This window comes from Accipiter gentilis, chromosome Z (assembly GCF_929443795.1).
Source record: "Accipiter gentilis chromosome Z, bAccGen1.1, whole genome shotgun sequence".
Lineage (NCBI taxonomy): Eukaryota > Metazoa > Chordata > Aves > Accipitriformes > Accipitridae > Astur > Astur gentilis.
The window spans coordinates 79,848,423-79,870,732 of NC_064919.1; the positions used below are offsets into that span (position 1 = coordinate 79,848,423).

Genomic DNA, 22,310 nt, shown 5'->3' on the forward strand with positions numbered 1-22,310 from the left:
TTGCCATGTTTAATTTCTCCTTCTGAAACTCCTGAATCTTTTGCTCACCTTTGCTCACTCTGTCTCATGCTGAAAAGGAAGGGAAAAAAAAAAAGTTGGGTTTGAAGAGCGGGTGGAAGGGGTGTGGTTACCCAGGAGGTGTGGCAGGCATCGCCAAACTTATTTATAAGCAAAGGCAGCTCTGCTGGGGAAGAAACCTTGCTCAGGTTTTGTGAGCTGCTGGTTTTTCCCTGATACTCCTTGAAGGGCACCTCTACTGTGATGGGGAGGCAAAAGGATGTTCTTGCTACTATTGAGAAGCACCTGAGGATCAGAAACAAATTAGTGCGGCAAGCACTAGCTGAGTGTCTGGGGACGCTGATCCTGGTGGTGAGTCTGTGCTGTGGTGTGGGGATGCTCTCTAACCCCTGGCTGGGGGGTGGGAATTGCCCCAGTGAAGGGGCTGCGCTGCTGCCAGAGTTTGCACTGGGGATGAGCCCAGCTCTGGTGCAACCTGCCACAAGAAGACTAGAGGAGAAGCCTCTACCCACACAAAAAAAATTCATGCAAGTTGGTTTAGGATGAACTTTGGGGTTGCTAACAAAGGGTGGGCTCTACAGAGCTTGTTGAGTGTTTGGGGGCTTTTGTTTATCTGTGAAGTGCAGGGAGCAAAATGTCTCTGTGTAAGCAGCAAGCGTTTTGCTAGAGATCATGAAAAACTTCCTTTCTCTCTGCCCTGGAATATGTTCTTGGCACTGAAATACTTCAAAAGTTATCACCCGGGGAAGTGAAAGATTTTTCCTCACCTCGCTTTGTTTTCTTTGTGCATCCAATGGACAAGAAGTAGCCAGAATTTAAACTGTTGCAGTGTTTTTTTGATGTCAGCTGCAGGTTCCCCAGCGTTTTATCAGTGGGGCTGCATGACACTGTGGCAGCCTGTGCTGGCAGCCGATCAGGAGCTTGCACTCACCATGTGTGTGACAGCACTGAGCTGTCAGTTGACGTATTTTTAAGTAAGTGGTGAATGGCAACAAAATTCTTCTGCCTGTTGTAGTGCTCAGTTTCCAAAGGGATGGGATATAAGAGCTAAAGCAGGGTAGATACCTGTGTAACTGACTTAGTTTTCAGGTGTTCTGAGCGGCCCTGGCTTGCTTTGAATTCAAAGGCAGATGTGAACAGCTAGGACAGTTGTGCATCAGGAGGGGGGAGCAAATGCCAGTGCAGCAAAACTGGGACAGGGATCTCTGGATATCTGGCTTTGGGCATCTGCATCTGAAAATGCAGGACTGCCCAATGGGCCACAGGTTTGGTGTGTTGACATTGCTGCAGAAGTGAGTTGGTGTTCACACAGTGAATACCTGCAGGTGAAAGTTCCTCTGGAGTGGTGTAAATCCAGAGCAATCCTATAGGTTTCAGTGGAGTGACTGTGGGTTTACACCTCTTTGTAACTGATGGCAGGACTGCTTGGGGGGAAATCTAATGATTGGAGAACCTGAAAGCAGAGAAAGGCTTGATGAAGCTGCATGTGTGCCTGGGAAACAACATAAAAGGACCGACACACAGTTTTATGCTTTCATAAAGTAGATTATTTTTTGTTGAGGAAGAGAGAGGGCTATGGAGTCTTGGGTGCGTGGATATGGAACTCTGCTAAGACCCTGTAAAATGCTACCACTCTTAAAAGAAAGCAGCTTCACAGAGTGCAATGGCTTTATCATCAGAGTGACCCAGCTTTGGTGATTTGCCAACAAGTCTTGTTGATTTTTCAGGGAAGTATTACTTGGAATTAAGGTGGACAGAAGCTGATAGGAAAGTGATTAATGGGTAGAAAGTTGCTGCTCATGAATCACTGACGTTGCTGGAGTTAGTCTCAGGATTGAAGCAAGGTAAGGTTTGTAAGGTGGAATAATGTCTCCTGCTAGCCAAGTTAATATTGCTGAGAAAAAAGGCAAGCCTTTAGCCATGTGGATATGAGCTTTCAGAAGGGCTCATGATCCAAACCAAGTTATTTCTTCTTCTGACTGCATTAGTTGGCACAACAGAGACTGCCTTTCCCTACAGCCTTGCCTCTTCATGGCAGAGAGGAGATGAAATGTGCTCAGAGCCTGAGGAAGGGTTTGGTCCAAAATCATAACCCGCCTCCAAAATGAGAGTGGTAATGGGCACCCATCAGCCAGGCTGGATGCTGTACTAACAAAAGTGGGTAACACATGCCTTGTCCTCAGGAGCACCACACCTGCTGTGTTTTAAAGTGTCTGTGTAAGTGTGCAGGCAGATCCCTCACCTTGTTCAGACATTCCTGAGCTGGTGTCTGGGGGCAAAGAATATGCTGGGTTTAGTGACACACTCAACTTCATCTCATAGGTCTTTGTAAAAGTCACCTAGGGTCTCCTGCAGCAGCTCCGCAGTGGATAGAGGGTTGCAGGTACTCTGTGTCCATGTGGGAGAAGATGGGGTTGGCTGATGGGAGAAATAGGAAAGTCCCAAACACAGTAAATGCTCCCAGGTTGTCAGCAGTCTAAAACAGGGTACACAGAGAGGGAAATGAGTTCCAGGGCAGCAAGCCTGAAATATCAGTCTGCTGGGCATCAATCTCTTTCTGCCTTGGAGCTGTCCCAGTCTATTCTTAATGAAGTGACACTCGCAGGTTTTATTTTACTAAATTTTTTTTTCTCCCTACCACCTGGATTCCTTTGCATTTTTTTATTATATCACCTGCCTGAAATAGAAAGGGCCTTGAAGACCACTTTCTTCCCCTCTCAGGTGGCCTGGGTAGTAATTTGAATTGGATAGTCCCAGCAGAAAGATTGTCATTCTGTACCTTGCAAAAGTCCCTGCTGCCCACCCTGCCAGCAGGCTGAGCTGGGGGTGCATGTATTTAGCTGCATTTGAACCCAGTAAATATCTGTTATGGGCTTCAGACAATAAAATACCTGAGGAAAGAGCTGGGATCCATGAAATTGTCTTTGGGGGATGGAGTTGACTGAACACAAATATGTGTAGAACAGAACAGTATGAGGGATGGATTTAAGGTTTGAAATCATTCACACTGAAATCATCTTCCTGAGCCCCAAGGGAGGGAGACTGTTTAAAGTTTGCAGCTTAATTTAAATTTCACTGTGTAATGTAAAACTTGTCCCACTGTGGATATTGGCATGGCTTCAGCTTCTTCCGTCCTCCCTTTCACTTGCATAATGACTGCAGTGCTCTCAAACTCTTCTAAAGCAAAGTTATTTCAGACCCCTGCAAAGTCTCTTTGACTGTGAGAATTAACCTAGTGCTTGATTTTAATTTTCTTATTTTTTAAGGAGATTGTAAAGATAGCAAACATTAAAACAAAATAGTGCCTCTTTTTTTTTTGAGATAAGAAAAATAATCCAACTAAAGCAGCCAAGCCCTGAACAGTGCAAAGCCGAGGTGCTCTCTGCTTGCAAGCTGTGTTTTCTGTGTACAGCACCTTGCACAATGTGGGTTTAGTCTGTGAGTAGTGTCCTTACTGTTACAAAAATAGTAATGCTGATTCTACCTTTCCTTGGATAATTAAGGTGCCTCCCCCCTGCCCCCCCCTCTTCAAAATGCACTTTCCAAGTGGCACTTTAGGTTTGAACTTTATACCCATGTTGGAAGCACCGCTTGATGGCAATAGTTAAGCAATGCAAATGCTGAAGGCATTTTCCAAGTTGCTTGCTGTTTGTGTTATTACTGTAGCAACTCACTAAAGCCAGACTTCCAGTGGCAGGCCTCCGTGCCTCCCTTAAAGGCTTGATCTGTTTGCCTTGCTCTGCTGGCTGTAAATACCAAAGCTGGCTCTGTTTGGTTTTTACATTTGCAGGAGAAGTAACTTGATGTTTATAATTGATTTCCAAGTTGGACTAACTATGATTCACTGCTGTTGAGGCACAAAGAAAGAACAGAATGATTCCTAATTGCTTTTCAATTAGGGCTGCCTTGACTTTGTGGCCAGGTGGGAGCCTTTTGGGGTATGAGCGTGCTGCAGACCACAAAAACCAAAATAGCAAAGTGGTTGGGATGATCAAGGCAAAGCCTCATTTAACTGTTGGCAGTGCAGAGCTAAAGTCGCTGATGATCCTGCAGCCATCCAGGGCAGCATGGCAGTTCCCACAGTCGCTGTTTGATTTGTGCTGATTTTCTTGAACCCCGCTTGTTGCATTTGGAGAATGCATTTGGTTTTTTTATTGTTGGTTTTGTGTTGTTTTTTTTTAATTTCTAAAATTTCTTTTCCTTGTTAATGCTTTGCTAGACTTTAAAAGGTACTGGAAATCTTTGCTGTAAGCATGTTGAGTGCTGCTGATTCTTCCCTGCAAAGGGTCTGTGCTTCTGGGTGTGGAGGCGTGGGAAATGGCAGTGCGCTGTTCTCCCTCACCTCTTCCACGAGAAGAGGTTCAAGCTCTTCATTAACTGTTCAAAACTGTCCCTCCTTGCTGTCCTTATACAGGAGCAGGGAGGTTTCTCGGTTTCTCCTTCCTACAAACAGGACAGTTCAGGCACCAAGACACCCTCGGCAGGGAGGCAGCTTTTCCCCAGGAGTGCCCTACCCTGTGACCAAAACCCCACCAGAAGTATGGATCTTTCTAAGAGCTAAAGCTTCCTGATCTGAGGGATACCAGGGATATCAGAATAAGTATTTTTGCTTCCATGTGTGTGGGAGCAAGTTAGATAGAGAATTTCCTCTCTAATGCCCAACTATGCTGCTGACAGTTGCTCAGGTTTCTTGTGCTGAGTGCCAATCGTCTCTCCAGCTTTGTGCAGCGTTGCTGTACCGTGTGATGTATGTGTGGCACAACTTTCCTTAGACCCTCTTATCTCTCGAGTCCTGCAGTCCTGCCTGGCTCTGGGACAGCGTTTGGTGGGGAAAGAGCCGTAAATTGATAGACCATCTGCCACTGCTGTTCTCCGTAGGACTGCTTCTGTCCAGGCTGGCTCCGGCTGTGCTGGACAAGAAGCAAGACTGTGGGGTCTAATGTTTCTCCTTGCTTTGCAAATTGTAAATGATGACCAGTCTGGTTGTTCGAGAGAGAGTTTGAGGAAAGGCAAAAATGACAGTGCTCCTTGCACTGTTTTCGTGGCTGGTGGTCGTGCTGGCTGCATGGGTCATGGAGTTGAGGACGATCTCTGCATGCTGCTTGAGCAGAAACAGCAATGGGGAATGGATCTGTCTTCAGATCTATCCAGCTGGGTCCTGCTCCTTGGGGAGGGCAGCAAGAGGCTGTGGGGGAGGCTTACAGTGCCTTTAACCCCTTCTTTCTTTGAGCTGCAGAGAAGGAGTTGGGAGGTTGTTTTGAACTGGCTGAAAGTGGTAAAGTGATAGTCCTCTGTTCCCCCCCCCCTCACCCTCCTCCCTTGAAGACACTGTAGGATAGTCCAAAGTTTCACTGAGATATGAAAAGAGGTGTCCCTTTGTGTGTCTAATGCTTAAAATCTTCCATCAGAATCTCGGGGGCTCTTCCTTCAGAGTAGACACATGGTTTGATGGCTCTTCTGGCATCCTCCCCACTAACCAGAGGGCAGCAAGGGCTGAGCAGCCCTTCCCATCAGCTGAAGTGATTAGGGTAGATTTACAGCAGGGTCCTTGCCTAATCTCTGGTTTATTTGCTGGCTGAAGAGGAAAGTTGTAATTCAGGTAATAACACTCCTCATGGGCTATGCCAGCAAAACTTTCCCATTTTGATTTAGTGATCAGTCTGTCTGAAGTCTAACAGCAAATGCATCCAGGCCTTTTGTGTTGTACCTGAAGGCACGAAAAAGCACCGGTAGAGAAAAGAGAAAGCAAGAAAGGGAAGAAACCTGGCTGTTGTGCGGGGGAGTGCTGAACACTACCTTCCTCCTGAGCTCATACACGGAGCTGCTTTTCACAAGGTCTGCCTATAAACTCAACTTTTTATTGTCCTCCAAGGTCCTTTCCTACTAGCCTTGACTGGCTCTGGGGCTTTCTTGTGTCCAGCCATTGAGACAGGGTGTTTTTACCTTGGGTGACAAAGCCAAATGGCCGTTCTCCAAACATGCCCCGGACACAGGGAGTTTAACGTTTCCCTGAGTATGAAGTTTCACCTAGTCACTTGCTACCTTTTCCTGGTTTTGCTCCCACTGCTTCTGGCTGTCCCATCCCTTGTATAGGTTCTGGAGTTTGTCAGCCCCTCCACTGTTGAACCAGTTCAGCTCACGGATCCTGCGGAACAGGGATTTTGTTGTCTTTCTTAGTGCAGGGAGTTGGATGAACTTAGGAGGATTGAGAAGCCTCTCTGTTGGCAAGGAAAACCATTAGATCTACTAGAGTCAGAAAGATGAATTTGGGGAGCAGGCTTCCATTAACCTGGTTAATGGGTGCATTGACCTCAATTGATAGGAGAGTAGCTTTAATACATCAGAGTAATGCTTTGTTGCAATCATTTTATTAGCACTTTAAAACTGCTTTTGAACTTGGCTAGTGGATTATGGGGTATAACAGTTGACTGCTGCACCCACTGCCATGTGAGGTGCTAACCTGAGTTTCTGTTGGCTGGGATGTTCTTCCAGGTGTTTTTTGTTGGTTTCTTTTTTTTGTGTGTGTGGTGGTTTTTTGTGTTTTTGTTTGTTTGTTTTTAAACAAAAAGAGTGTTGGAGGCAGGTTATTAAAATCAAGAGAATGAGGGGTCATCTCCCCCTGGGGTGTGCACCACTGTCTCCTCACCATGGTGGTATAATATTGCCTAAGGACCCTTACAACCATTGCATGGACTTCAAAGCCACTGGGATAAATGCTGAATTGCTTTTACTTGACCTTCCTTGCCTTTCAACTCGAGCTAGCTGCTCCTAAACACTTTTCTGCAAGCACTGGGAAAGGAAGACTTAAAAAATGGATCCTGAGGGTCTCCTGTCTCATATGGCCCAGGAAAAGGAATTGGAAGGAAAAGTAGCAAATGGCAGAAGTCAAAATGGTGTGATTAAAAACTGTAATATCCACTCCCATAACAAAACTGTGTAATGCCAAGCCATTTGCCCTAAAAGCATGGGTGAGCATGATTTGAACTGGTTCCTAGAAGTCAAGTACCATGGGTGGATGTCATGCATGTGAATAAGTTCATGCTTAGTGGACTCCACTGGTGCAAGATGGAATTGCATATCAAAGTTCAAACCTGTCCCTAAATATCACCTTACTCTCTTTATCTGCTAAAGTTTTCTACAGTTATGCTGAATTAAGCCACCTAGTGCTCAGGGCTCATCTGATAAATAATTGTAATGCTCCTGTGGAGTGGCTCCAGGATGTTTTTACATGGCCCAAGGACTCTCTGCTGAGGAAAAGCTGGAGAGCTATTGCCAGGTGTAGGATGGGGGAGAGGAGGATGGGGAATAACCTCTTGAGAAATGGCAGAGCTGGCATTCCTCCAGGTTAAGGGAAGAGCTTTGTGGGTGAACAGGGAGGTGGAGTGAGGAAAACTTTACTTTGTGGTTTCTGCAACCAAAAGGTATGTGGCTAACGAGCCAACCACCATCCACTTGCAGAACTGCCAGTTCTTTCAGAGTGAATAACACAAATACCTTAATCACTAGGAAGTACTTTGGGTCAACCTTACCAAATTCAGATGCCCACTGCAGCTTTTTGTGGGCTCATCCCCTCCCTGGTCAGACTGATGTGCTGCATGGCCTTAGAGAGGCAAACACCATGGCCAACTAGTTTCTCCAAACCACTGTCTAAAGCACGCTGGGGAGCATCTGGGGTAAGGGAAGGAACAGATGTCACCCTTGTCATTAGCCAGTATTTATTTGCTCAGTTGGAGCTATGCTTCCCTCAGTGGTTTGGGCATAGCTGGGAATGGTGGCTCTGCTGCACAATAAACAAGACTTATCTTTTCTGCCTTTGCCTGGGCGTCTTCTCTGCCATGGTTTCCCAGCTGGGCAGTTTAGGGTTAGGACACTGAAGGGGCTGTTCTGACTGCGCTCAGTAGAGAGCGGTGCTGGCCATCCCTCTCATTAACTAACAAGTTCTGCAGGTTCCTTTGTTTTTTTTCTACACAAGGTCCTGTGTTGGGGACCTGGCTTCTTGACAAGAGGCACCTGTGTACAGTGTCCACCTCCATGAGTCAGCCTGCAGCCTACCTGGGTGCTCCTTTCCCAGCAGGCTGAGTGCAGTGTTTGCTTTGTTAGTAATTCATCAGTTGTCATGGGGATGGGAGGAGATGAGTTAAGTGTGTTTTGGCTTTGCTGCTAGTCCGGATTGTGTGTTGCTCAATGGGCATGTCCAGTATTGGCAGGAGAGGTGAAGACAGCTACCCTTGCTGCCTATTTGGAGGCTTATCCCCTAGGAACAGGTACTGCCTCTGCAGCAATTGAGTAATTCTGGGCTGATGGAGTTCACAGAAGCAGAAATTCTTGGGTGTGTAGATATGGGTATGTGGTCAGAAGAAATAAGGCAAGCTTTGATCACTAGATTCAAGGATCTTGGAAGCAAGCTGTAATTCCTGTCCTAGTTTAAGGATGCTCTCAGTACCTGCTGATGTGATAATCCCTGGTATACACCAAGAATCAATTCGGGTGGAGTCAGTGGAAGATACATGCATCCAAATGATGAGGATTAGGGGTCCTTACATTACATGGTGGATAGTGGAAAGACTTGGCAAGGCAGAAAACCTCCAGCTGAATGAGTGATAAACTGAACTGCCAGGGGAAACTGATTTCAGTTGTCAAGGGCGAGCATAGGAAGGATGGCTTTTGGATGTGTTTGGGAAGAGAAGGATCACCCATTTGGAGCAAATGTCTTTAAGCAAGAGCATATGCCTCCCTTAGATACTAGGAAACACCCTTTACCACATGACAGAAACAGCTTTTCTCCCCCAAAATGCTTAGTGCATCCCTCATCTTGGACAGAAGGCCAAGCCTCTGGCTGTGCTGGTGGCCGCCTCTCTGTGGCATATGGACTTTTCTTGGTGGTGCCTGTGCCATGTTGGTGTTGCAGAGACAGGCTAGCTGTGTTGCTCTGATAATTCTTTACATAGGAAGGGTAAGGGTGGTTTGGGATGGTGTGGGCCATGCTCAGACTGCCCACGGCAGAGACTGTACCTAAGTGCCCAAAGAAGTGCAGGTACCTCAGCTCAAGGAGAGATCCCCAGTCCCTCAGTGTCAGCCAGTACCACCTGAAACATGACTTCATGAATATCAGGCAGAATTTGGCCGCCTTCATTTATGTCTGTATTTCCAGGCATTAGCAAAATCGACCCCCGCCAAACTATGTGCTACTGTGTCAAACAATTATTAGCCTTTTTTAACAATAAGGTACACAGATCCCTCATCTGAACAGTTGCACTGTAAACACCTTGGTCCAGGATGCTATCTGGCTGATTTTTCTCACCTACCACCTTATAACTAGATGGTTGGACAAAGACTTCCAGCCTCCTGTGGTTCAATCTTGCTTTTGATTTTGGCCCTGGTTTCAGTTCCCCCTGTCAGGACATAGGCTTGTCCTGTGTCCTTTCTCCTTCCCTGCTGAGCCTAGATATAGTGCCTAGATCCTTTGACCAAAGGTTGAAGCTTCAAAGGCTTTGAGTCATGGGTGGGCTGCGATAGTGTATGCAGGTGTGAGAGGAGAAGATGCAGGCATTGGCCAGCAATTGGCCCTAATGTGAAACAGAGGGTAATTTCAATTCCTTCTTCTCCTCGTAGCTGTTTGGCTGTGGCTCCGTTGCGCAGATCGTGCTCAGCAGAGGTAGTCATGGAGGTTTCCTGACTGTCAACCTGGCCTTCGGCTTCGCTGTAATGCTTGGCATTTTGATCTCAGGACAGATATCAGGTACGTTGTGCCTCTGCGTGGGCTGGATTTCACTTGTGACAATTACTGTGTAGGCCTAGATGGCTGTACTTTTTCTATCTGGCACTGGTCTGGAAACCAGTGTCCCTTAGCTCATCTCTGGGACCCAAATTCTGCCTGTAAAAGTACACTAACCACCAACCTCTCTGCAGGTGGACACCTGAACCCAGCTGTCACTTTTGCCATGTGCTTCTTGGCCCGGGAGCCCTGGATCAAGCTACCAATTTATGCCCTAGCACAAACCCTGGGGGCTTTCCTTGGAGCTGGCATAGTCTTTGGGCTGTACTATGGTAAGTGCAGAAACCTTGTGTGTTTGTTGGGGTGAGACTACTGCTCTTCGTGACTCACTGCAGGGAGGCTGGTTTTCAGATCAGAGAGAAGCATTTTTTTGCAGACCAGAGATCTGAGAAACCTCCTTACTGTTTTTCTGGGAGGGCTTTCCTGTTCTCATGGTGATGGGTTGAAGCCTCCTCAAATCAGTCTGAGGGCCAACCAGTACTGTCAATTGGCAAGCCTTTGTCCTTGAGTAATGACCACTGGACCACTGGATGGCCCCTCTGTCTACTGTCTGGGCCAAACCAGATCTTTCAGAAACACTAGTGAAACACTACTAGTGATGGAGATTTCATACCTGTGGACTGTTCCAGAGCCATTTTAACCTTCTTGGTTAAAAAAAAATAAATAGACTTCACCATGGATTTCTTCTGCATTTTCTTGTGTTAGCTTCCAGACAATGGGACTTCAGCAGCTTTTGCTGTCCTTATCAGTGATTCTATACCTCGGAAAGCATCCTAGAAATTCAGTTCCTCATGCATCTATTCCTCCTGAGTGGTGTTCCTCATCACAGGGCAATATTTAGTGGGCAAGAATTGACTGTTTGTGTTGGAAATTGCTCTTCCTCAAATATCAAGGGTGACATTTTAACTCAGACTTTGCCTCCTGATGTCTGTTTCTGGCAACAGGAGCAGTGTTTCCTGTAGCTGAGCAGAACATTTGGGTCACTAGCTTTTACCTGAAGGGAGGAAACTGCCACCCCAGCACCAGCACCAACTGCTTTTCTCTTTAGAAAGAAGCAGGGGGAACTACTTTTATCTCTGTAAACATCAGGACTCCAGTTCAACACCAGTTAGCTTTGTAGTTGGTGGGCTGAAATCTCCTCTTCAGAAGACAGTTAATCCCATCTTAGCTGCCTAAACCATGGAAGAGCTACTTTCAGAAAGTATCTGTTTTTCTTTCCACTGACCATGGAGGGAATCTAGATAGCGCACTTAGGTTAGTTATGCAGCTTCTACATAGTTGTAGGCAAGAGGCTGACTGCTCTACAAGACAGCCCTGAGACGTGAAACTAATTGTGTATTGACTTAGAGGAAAGTGCAAGATCAGCCCAAATCTTGTTTGCTGCAGGTCAGATTCATAGCAATATCTCATGTCTTGACACCAAGACAGATAGCATAGGCAACTGAGTACCTTTGGGAGAGATTTGGAGTCGCCTTAGTGTTTACTTTTTAGCTCTAACTCTTTCCTGGTGCCTGGCAAACAAGAAATACTAGGAACAGGGAGTTAGGCCATCTGCATCTGAGCCTGACTGGTAGAATGCTGTGGTAGATCACGCCCTAAGTTTTCCAAATGAGTGTTTTCTCTACAGCAAATGGTTTTGCAACACATAGCAATGGAGTGCTCAGGGAATTCTACCTCAGTATTCATGGCTCTGTGGAGCATACGTTTTAGTCATCTTCCAAGAAGAGTCTTCTCTCTGATGTGTGTCGGAAAATGACTGACCTCTCTACCTTTCTTCCCGTCCTCCTCCAGATGCCATCTGGGCTTTTGGCAGTAACCAGCTCTATGTAACAGGACAGAATGGCACTGCTGGTATCTTTGCCACCTACCCATCTCAGCATCTGAACATTGTGAATGGATTCTTTGACCAGGTAAGAGTGTGCTGGGAGGATGAAGGTGCATTTCAAGAAGAATCTTTTGGGGTGGTTTTAGGCCTCTCCTTTAATTAAAGAATGAATTGCAATTTAAAGAGAAGATATCCAGGAAGATTTTTAGAGCTGACGCAGGTATCTCACTAGCCCATAGGAAGAGCAGACACAGAAAGGACCCTTACAGCCAGAAGGCTTTTGTTAAGGGGGTTAACCAGTGGTACAACACTAGCCAGGACACCAGTGAAAAGGACACCACCTGCTCTCAGCCCCTGAAGAGCCATAGCATGAGGAAGGATGGCTCTTCCTCACTCCCACTGTACGACGGTGGCTGTTGCACAACCTAGAGGTCAACTGGGTGTGGGGTAGTGATTCTTGTTGGAGGTGACTCTCTCCTCCTTGAAGTTGCCATCAACCACAAAGGGACAGCAGCTACCCAGTTGTGGCACGTTGGAAGCAGGTTCAGGAAGATGGCTTCAGCTTTTCTGGGTGCTCAAACAGTTATTCATAGCTCTTCTGTGGGTAGGGAAAAAGGTGTGCGCTTGACTGAGCCTGTGGGCTGTCAGGCGGAACATGTTCTACTTTCCCATTCCTGTGGGTCCGCAGGCTACTGTGGTCTGATAAAGCGATGGGATGACAGTGCAGTTCTTCCAGTTTAGAAAATAAGCCCTAAATGCATGGGACTTCAGAGGAGCTAAATAACTTGGTTAAAAGATTAATCTGGATTAAATTCTTCTTTTTCTTCCTCCTCCCTCCCAGTTCATTGGCACTGCCTCCCTGATTGTTTGTGTCTTGGCTATTGTTGATCCCTACAACAACCCTGTCCCCACGGGGCTGGAGGCTTTCACAGTGGGCTTTGTTGTCCTCGTTATTGGAACCTCCATGGGCTTCAACTCTGGCTATGCTGTCAACCCTGCCAGGGACTTTGGGCCTCGTCTCTTCACAGCCATTGCTGGCTGGGGCACTGAAGTGTTCTGGTAAGTGCTTGCCAATGAAAACCTTGTGCATCAAGGGGAAAATATTAAAAGTCCCAACAGGTGGTATCTCTGGCACTACGAAGAGTCTTAGTGCCCATGAGGTATCTTCAGATTGTATAAATGTGTTTAAAAGACAGTGTTTCCTCTGCTCTGACTTCTTAAAAAATCATAGATGCTGGGTAGTTTCCAGTGGTGAGAGCAAATGACCTAGCTTTGCTATCAAGGAGGAAATTTAGGACCATCCATGAGAAGTTCAGGTGCAGCTTGAACATGAGCCTATCATCATTTTTTTGGTGGTAGAAAATGGAGGGTGTTTGTTATACTTGGATTTTGTTGTTGCTGGAGACAGTGAAAATAACCGTGAGCAATAAAGTCTACATGATGTCAAGGGCTGCTTTCCTGCAGGCAATGGGAGGGAAGTGAAGGTTCCTCTTTCAGGCACTGCAACTACTTCTCTCCTTCCTTGGTGGAGAGACAGTCTTGGAAGTCCTGAAAGTAGCTATTCTGAATTGCTGGCCACCTGAACTTGCAGTGGGGGGCAATATCTGACTTGGAAATTGCTGTGGACATGCAGGTACTATTGTCTTTTGCAAGTCAGTGGTGGTGGTTGGAGATGACCAGATCTTGCATTGTTCCAGACCCAAACACAAATATCCCAATGCTTAGGCTGCAGTTCTTACCTTGTGCACTTTCTTTTTGTTTTCCAGGACTGGTAAGCAGTGGTGGTGGGTTCCAATCGTTGCTCCTTTCCTTGGGGCTGTTGCGGGAGTGATGGTCTATCAGCTCATGATTGGATGTCATGATGAGCCTTCTCCACCTGCCTCTGAGCAGGAAACTGTCAAGCTGGCTAACGTGAAGCACAAGGAAAGGGTCTGAGGAAGCTGCCACCCAGATCTGGCAGACACTCATTACTCAGGACTGCAGTTGGCAACGAGGAGGAAGGAGTTAAGAAGAGCTTCAAGAACAACAGGAAGAGTTTTATTTCCTGTCTTGAGATATTCTAGCCTTTTTTTTTTCCTTGTGTGTGTGTATCCCTGATGCATTTGCTTTAGGCATTTTCCTGTGAGCCTTTCCCCAAATGCAGTATCATGTAATCTTTCCCTAGTAGAAGGGTGTTGAGGACTGTAGGAGTCAGGAGAGAAGGGGGCATTGCTGTCCAACACCTCCAACATGGGCTGGGTGTTCAGGAATCTGGAGGTCTTTTGGGCTGTGTTGCTGGCCTTGCCTGTGAGGTTGGCAAACTGCTTCCCTCCGAACCTGTGTCCCAATCCGTACAGTGGGGATCATGCAAAACTTAAATTGTTTTGCTAGCATGGATTGGGAGCTCCTACATCCCAGAAAAAAATTGCCTGTGACTTTACTCTGGATCAAATTCATGCTTGGTGTTGCTCTTAAGTCAGTAACTTGGCACCGGGAATGAACTTGTCTAAAGGATTTTTATTGGTCAAACTTTTTGTATCTCCCATGAGTTCCTAGAACATCATATCAATCAGGTGATCCATAATGTCAGAGCAAAGAGTGAGAATGCACTGGATTTTAATTTAATATTAAGACAAAATGTTTACAAACCACTACGTCCTGGTGTTCTAATCACAACTTTTAATATTGCCAACTCCTAGAAGATAACACATAGAAAATCCTTGTTTAGGCAGGGGCTAACCTGGAAAGAAACTTGGCTCCCTGTAGCAACCCTTCTAATTAATCAGCTTTGTATATAAACTGCAAGCAGCTAATTGCCAAGTTCCACTGCAAACACCATTGAGTGTTGCTAAAGTTGTGTGTGTTCATGTAAATTTCACAATAGTGTGGTGTTTTTTTTTTTTTAAAAATAGATTTATATATAAATGTACTCCTTAAAGCTGTTACTAAATACCAGGGTTGGGATGAGTTCATTTAAAGATGTGTGGGAACTGTCTGTTCTCTAACAGCTTTGAGATACTGTTGGATTTTCCCAGGGTGGCCTTAGATTATGGCATTGTGTTGTTGGAACATCTTTTCTACCTTGCAGAATTACTGGGGTATCCCTGGTACTCACAGCTGGGGGACTGAGATCAGGCACCTCCTGTAGTAGCAGTGCTCGCATCTTAGGGGATCTCTGGCTCTCCCAATGCTTTATTATTACAGCGTGTTTGAAACAAGTGGTATCGGTTGTGAAAGGATTTGTAAGTCCCATGCATTAGAGAAACTCTTTCAAAGCCTGTTTCTTTAAGGTGTGAATTCCTTGAAACATGTAACTTTGTATACATTTCCAGTCACTAGAATGATATATTCTTTTTTTTCCTTTTTAAAAAATAAAATGTTGATACTCACCCTGTAAAATGCTACTGTTGGTTGTATTTTTAAGCAGCTGTCAGTAAACTTTATCATGGAAAGGAAGTCATCTATAGGAATAGCTTCCTCAAGCCCTTTTCCTCTTCAGCCTGTAGGAGCAAAAGGGAATTAACCCTTTCAGGGAATACATCTACACACTCCATTTGTGTTTTATCCCTTTCCCTTTTGGAATGGGCTTTTGGGACAGGTGGGAGGAGATTGGGAGCCTGTATGCAGTACAAAGGCCAAGGTATGTACTGGGAGGTGGTGTGGTCCTGTTTTCAGGTATCTTATTCTTAAGGCAAAAGAACAAAGAGGTCAGCATTTGTCCCTTGCCCTTTGTACCATTTAAATTCTCTTACTATTCTTTCAGTTAACATAGTTCTTCTGAGTATGCAATCCTACTCTGCATTCACTGTATTGTCCAGCATAACGTAGCATATTTCACTTGTCACTTTTTATTAGCTATGCCATGCAAGGAAAAGTATTACAGATCTGAACCCAATGCTCACAGAATAACACAACAGCTTTCTTCCAGCTTGTGTTCTCTGTAAATACGATTATTGTTGCTCTTTGGCTGATTTGTGTACTGCTGTATTTTTCCTGTATTAATTTTAGTGCCTTAAAATAACTCATAACTTCCCATACGGTGCCATACTGAACAATTCAGTGAAGTCTGGATGAATGTGGTTTCCTGCAATTCACCAACTAGAAATCAAATAGCTTTTGGCAAGAAAGTTGCCACGTTTGTTTCGTATGGTCTATCTGTGGTCAGCATGCTGCTTTATTCTATTTCTATCTTGAAAGTTTATCCCTCAAAATCTGTGTAGAAGTCTGGCATATTAGTGTGATATGGCTGCAGATGTCAATTCCCATTTCCCTTCAAGGACTGTTAGTAATTTTTCTACTCTTCTACCACATTGTATCTTCAACTGACTTGATCAATATATTAAAATTCTTACTAGAGACCTTATGACTTTTGATTCAAGGTGTGGGGTTTTGTGGTGTGTGGGGTGTGGTTTTTTTGGGGGGGTGTATGTGTGTTTTGTTTGTGTTTTTTTTAAATTACCTAACACTTTCCTCCTGCTTCCACCTGGCATGTAGTAATTGCCTTTTTCTATAGCCTTGCCTTACTTTACCTCAATGGTGTATGTTATTATGCTTACTAAAACTGCAATAAAATACCATACCAGTTTCAAGTTAAATTTGTCTTAACCGTATGCCCACTGTGTAAAGCTTTGGCTTTTCTGGGATCTGTTGGAGAAGCACCAAGCACTGCTGAGTAGATCCATTACCCTGTGGAAAGGTGCAGTTGGAGGGGGAGCTGTGGACAACTCAGCTTCACCTTCTAGAAAGCTCTGGCCATAAGACACACGATTAGGGCAGCTCTTTGCTAACCATGTAAGGAAGGCAGTCTACAGGACAGTTTCATACGCCAGATTTCAAGACCTTTGGAAGTGTTATTAAAGTGTGGGGATGCAAAGATGGAGTTAACCGCAGATGGCATTTTCCCTGGCAGCAGGCCTTAAATTGCTGCAAGTTGTGGTTCTGTTTGTTTTCAATCTAACTGCCCTGAGAGAGCTTCTGGGCGTTATTCACCTGGCAGGCCCATGCAAACTAAAAGATTTTTTTTTCTTTTTTCCCCATACCTAATTTTAAAAGGCAGTGAATCATCTTGTAGTTAATGCCTTGCTTTTGGAATCACTGGAAAGGTAAGACTCATCTGGCCAAATATAGTAATCCGGGTTTTAGGTCAGATGAACTCCAGCTGACAAACTATTGAAATATACTTACTTTGTAGGAAGAAATAAATCTACAATTTAAACTATTCATGCTTGACAGAGAGAGTAATTTCTCACTGGAACAAAATGTTAAAAGGTGTTGTGGATTCTCTATTGTGTGACATTTTCAAATTAAGACTGGCTGTCTTGCAAACAGGTCTTTCAGTTAAATCACAAACTGTACTCCTAAGAGCAAGTCCTGCTACAGGAAATTCCCAGACCTCTCTATTACAGAAGGTCAAGTTGACAGGAATTGTCCTTTCTGACTCTAAAACCTATGAAATTTATAAGGCAGCTGAAAGTGGCCAAGTATTCGGTTCTTCTTGGTTCTCAGGTGGTCTAAGCTCTTCGCCGCAGGTGCTGTAATGTGGTGGCACATCAGCTGTGCCCTGGGGAAACCTACTTTTGTTTCCCTGTTCTCCTGCTGCCTTGAGATCCATGTCTTGGGAGGCTCTTCCAGGTCTGTTAGCACTTTGTCCATCCATGAAATGGCAGCAGCAGTTCTGATCTGTTTCAGACCCTGCTCTGTTTTGCCTCATGGGACTGGTGGATTGACCCTGGCTGGACGCCAGGTACCCACCAAAGCTGTTCTTCCACTCCCCCTCCTCAGCTGGACAGGGGAGAGAAAATATAACAAAAAGCTCATGAGTCGAGATAAGGACAGGGAGACATCACTAACTAATTACCATCATGGGCAAAACAGACTTGACTTGGGGAAAATTAACTTATTACCAATTAACTAGAGTAGGGTAATGAGAGATAAAAACAAATCTTAAAAACCTTGCCCCCCCCCTCCCTTCTTCCCGGGCACAGCTTCACTCCTGAATTCTTTCCCTCCTCCCTTCCAGCAGTGCAGGGGGACAGGGAGTGGGGTTTGGGGTCAGTTTGTCACAAGTTGTCTCTGCTGCTCCTTCCTTCTCAGGGGGAGGACTCCTCACTCGTCCCCTGCTCCAGTGTGGGGTCCTTCCCACAGGATACAGTCCTCCAAGAACTTCTCCAACATGAGTCTTCCCATGGGTTGCAGTTCTTCATTAACTGCTCCAGCATGGGTCCTTTCCCTGGGCTGCAGTCCTTCAGGCACAGACTGCTCCAGCAAACTGGGTCCTGCCAGCAAACCTGCTCCAGCATGGGCTCCTCTCTCCATGGATCCACAGGTCCTTCCAGGAACCTGCTCCAGAGCGGGCTTCCCACAGGATCACAGTCTTCTTCGGGCGTCCCCCTGCTCTGGCGTGGGGCCCTCCCCAGGCTGCAACTGGATATTTGCTCCACCGTGGACCTCCCTGGGCTGCAGGGGGACAGCCTGCCTCACCATGGTCTTCATCACGGGCTGCAGGGGAATCTCTGCTCCGGCACCTGGATCCCCTCCTCCCCCTCCTTCTTCACTGACCTGGGGGTCTGCAGGGTTGTTTCTCTCACAAGTTCTCACTCCTCTCTCCAGCTGCAGTTTCTGTTCTGCAGCAACATTTCCCCTTCTTAAATACGTTCTCCCAGAGGCACTACCACCATTGCTGATGGGCTCAGCCTTGGCCAGCGGTGGGTCATTCTTGGAGCTGGCTGGTATTGGTTATATTAGACGTAGGGGGAACTTCCAGCAGCTTCTCACCCGCCTCTGTAGCCCCCCTGCTACCAAAACCTTGCCATGCAAACCCAATACAGGGACCAAGGTGGCATCATGAATCAAAGGGCCGATGGTGCTGGGCACTGCGGTGTGGATGGGAGAATAATACAGCCTCCCTTTGTGCAGCTTTTCTATCCCAAAGTGAGTTTCAGCTCTCCATCTGACAGTGGTGGGTGCTGGGGATGAAGGAGCTGGTTGGCACTTGGCTGACCACCTCCAGGCAGACCTGGTGGGGCTGCACCGGAGCAGGTTTCCACATGTGTCCAAAGGAGATCAGCACTGATGCATCAGCTGCTTGCTCTCTTCCCATCGCCCCATCACCTTCACCTTGCTTCATGACACCCTTTTCCGTCAGAAAGAGCCACCTGGCAGCTCTATGGGAGAAGGGGACAGGGTCGAGGCCATTATGAGAGGGAAACCCTGAAGCTGATGCAAGGGCTTTATCCCAGGACAGGCCAAAGAAGAGAAGGACAGGGCCTGCCTTCCTAGAATGAAGGTAAGGGATGGGCTCTGTTGAGGAACAACATTGGCAAAGGCTGGGCCATGAAGGCTGTTTTATTCCTTGCTGCTTCCTGTAAATCCTTGGTAGTTCTGCATGCTCAGGTAGTGTTTATACTCCCAGATCTCCTGTGCAGCCAAGGATTTTGTCCTCACCCTGTATCTCAAGGCAGAAAGAATTCCTAGCCCACTGGCCAATTCCAGCATGCCCACAGTCCTGGTGTGCCCAGGGCCTCTGAGTTTGTGAGCATTCAACTCTTTAGGAGATTCTGTAGCCTTCTAGGAGCCTTGCATATGTGTCTTATTAAACCACCTCATTTATTCTTTACTGCATAAAGAATAATAAAAATCCTTCCTGGCACCACAAACTCCTTGTTGAGTGGGAGGTTCCTCTTCACTCTTCCCCATTCAAGCTCCAGTTCAGGAGAAATGCCCCTCATTAAGGTTTCTCTGGTATAGAGCATGCATGTGAGGAACTCCAGGCAAATGTGTCTGCAACTCAGCTGCTGTCATGGGGCTTGTCACTGTTGGAAAAGATTAATTAGGCTGGAGAAGCAAGCACAACCATCTCACTCCAGGGGGCTGGAGAATGATTATACAGACAAGTGAGTTAATCAGATTGAAAATATTTTCGTATCTAGCCATATCATAAGAACAAAAAAGCCACACTGGAAAAGGGAAGTTCAATACCATACAGGTGTGAAAGCCACAGAGAGAAAGACTCAATCATTTTAAAGGGCAACATTTTTATTCATGAAGCAGATGAAATATTCTGCCAATAAAGTTTTGTAGTGTGGCTTGTATTTACCATTATCAAACTAGAGTGCAGAGGTGGATTCAAACTTTAGCCAAGAAAGATGTCAAGATATTCTTTTAGCTGCAAAACTGGGGTAACTATTTAAGGTTTTCACCAGCCCTCTAACAGCAGTCTGAAGAAAGAATGAAAATTGGAGTTTCCTTGTTCAACTCTGTAACAAGCTTAGGGCTAAAAAGTTGGGTTTGATCTGTTTTCCTAAAATTTCTAAAGATTTTTTAATCTGATTTTTTTAATCAGAATCTGATCTCCATAAACCCATCTTGATATCAAATTTTCTTGTGTAAAGCATCACATCTCTGCTAGGAGCTTCAAAGCTGCCCCTGCGCCACAAGTGAAACAGCACAGTTTGCATGAATGGCTCAAAGTCTGCATTAACATTTGGATAGGTCTGTGCAGATATGCTTCTGAAACACATCCAAGCCAAAAGCTGCTGCACTGCTGAATGAAACCCTTGATCCCATATTTACCATAGTTTCAGGCAGCCCTGCAGTACCTGTATCCCTTGGTTTTGTTTTTTGTTTGTTTGGGGTTTGTTTTGTTTTTTTCTGTTTTTTTTGTTTGTTTGTTTGGGTTTTTTTGTGGTTTTTTTTTGTTTGGTTTTTTTGTTGTTGTTGTTGTTTTCTTTTTTTTGTTTGTTTGTTTTTTGTTGTTTGGGTTCTTTTTTACAAATGGTAGGTGTACAGAGGTGTCTGATATTTTGGAAGTAAAATCAGCTGCACAGAGTGGGCATTGAACAAGATATACAGACACCCAAGGAACTTTATGACATGGAATTATGCAGGTTATGAAATCCAACATAAACAACACTTACTAAAAAGTTAGATCAACATGAATGGTAAGACAGAGCCAATATTGGATCCTTTCCTTCACTAGGAAAGGTGCCCAGTGGCGGTACCTCAGCAATACCTGTGGGGAAGCAAGTGGAAAATATCACCAAGCAGATTTTTGCACCTGTGGAGCCCATGGAATGTGGCCTTATCCCTTTAGATGTGCTTGCAAATGCCAATGAGTGGGCATCTGCACTCACACAAAGTGTCTTGGTAAACCTGTGTGCAAGTGATGCGGGAGTCTAAATTTTTGTGGGGTTTCCTTTAATCCCCCCATCACTCATTGGTCACCCTGGGAATTTCAGGTGCTTTCTTAAAACAGTCCTTCTTGCAGGGGACCTTGTCTTGGAGACAAGCCTCCCCCTTACGCCTATTCCTACGTGGGAGGAAGTGGCTGCCCTTCAGCTGCTGCAGTTTCTCCCCTCTCATGCTCAGCTTTCCCCCTTGGTGCCTGAGCTGCCTGTGGTTGCTGGCTGCAGCTCCAGCTTGCTAACATCCCCATCACTGTCTGTGGGTTTGGAGGATGCAGCCAGGACATAAAATCTCACCCTCAGCTCCTGCAGCCTGGTGCAGTTACAGTGGGCCACTGCTCCCAGGTCCCAGTTCTGTGGTGGAAAAGCCTAGGAGGTAGGACAAGCATGTTGTGATCTCTCCTTTGGCTGTACTTTCTCCACATCTGGTGACCACATGACAGGGCCTTTCTTAGCTGGAGGTTGCATCAAGAATATGGAAATTAGTAACCACCCTTGACTACATTTGCCCTGAGGTCTTTTTTTGATCCATTCTTATTTTTTGCCCTGGGGACATCTTGAGGCAATGAGCATTAGCATTTCATAGAGGTCTACTACCTGAATCGTTCCTTTCCGTGAGAGAGGCCAGCCCTCCCTCTGCTCTACCAGCACTCTCCTCCATGCTTACTTTGGTGACCTGGTACCTTCTCAAGCTGCAACACTGCTAAACACCCTGGGAGAGTGTCAGGGAAGGGTGATGGAGACTTCATCTTGCACAGCAACAAATTCTACTCCCTTATCTACTCTCCTACAGGCTGAGTGGCATTTATAGTTGAAGGAGGAAAATATTCTCTGAAAGTTCCCTGTTGGAGGACCAACTGGTTGAGCTCTTGCCCCACCAGCTGCAGTACATCTTCTCTTTGTCCAGAGAGATGATAGGGAGTGGCAGAGGACATTAAAAAATGTCTTTCAGCCTTCACGTTGCTCCAGAAGACATAGTTAAGCCTGAATTAGTTGTTCTTTGATGTCTATCTGCCTGTTGGTCTGAGGGCAAATGGCTATTAACAAAGCATTTCCCAGCAGAACCTGTCCAGCTGGGGCTGAGAATCTGACAAAAGAGGTGAATGAAAGAGGAATAAATAAATGGGAGGAGGACAACAAGGAGAGCAAGCTCTCAGGCTAAAGATTGCCAGCTAGGATACATCTCTGAAAATATAACAAGACGTGCTGCCTGAGATGGTGGTTTTAATGGTTGCATGATCACAAATTACCTTAGCTCCTTGCAGGAAATTTGCACAGTTCCCATCTACCCCATCTTCTACTCCCCCCCTTGCCTCCCCAGGATATCCATTTGCTCTCTACTAATTTCTGCTGCTGGCCTGGAACTGGCTGAAACATCTTCCTTGGGATCTGGGAAACCTTCTAAAAAATGTCCCTTGCCCCACTGCACTTTGATTGTCTCACATGAAATTGCCTTTGATTTCTTTTTCTTGCTTGCATAAAATCTTTTAATTAAAGCACTGAGACACAGCTTATCTGCCTCTAAGTCCAT

General features: G+C 45.7%; 1 protein-coding gene across 1 annotated transcript; it reads left to right on the top strand.

Annotated features, from left to right (window-relative positions):
- Positions 1 to 146: 146 nt before the first annotated feature.
- AQP3 (aquaporin 3 (Gill blood group)) lies at positions 147 to 14,495 on the top strand. Its single transcript, XM_049795651.1, has 6 exons — positions 147 to 369; positions 9,631 to 9,757; positions 9,928 to 10,065; positions 11,585 to 11,703; positions 12,460 to 12,677; positions 13,385 to 14,495. The coding sequence occupies exons 1-6, from the start codon at positions 262 to 264 to the stop codon at positions 13,551 to 13,553; spliced, it is 879 nt and encodes a 292-aa protein (XP_049651608.1). The 5' UTR covers positions 147 to 261; the 3' UTR covers positions 13,554 to 14,495.
- The last annotated feature ends 7,815 nt before the right edge of the window (positions 14,496 to 22,310 follow it).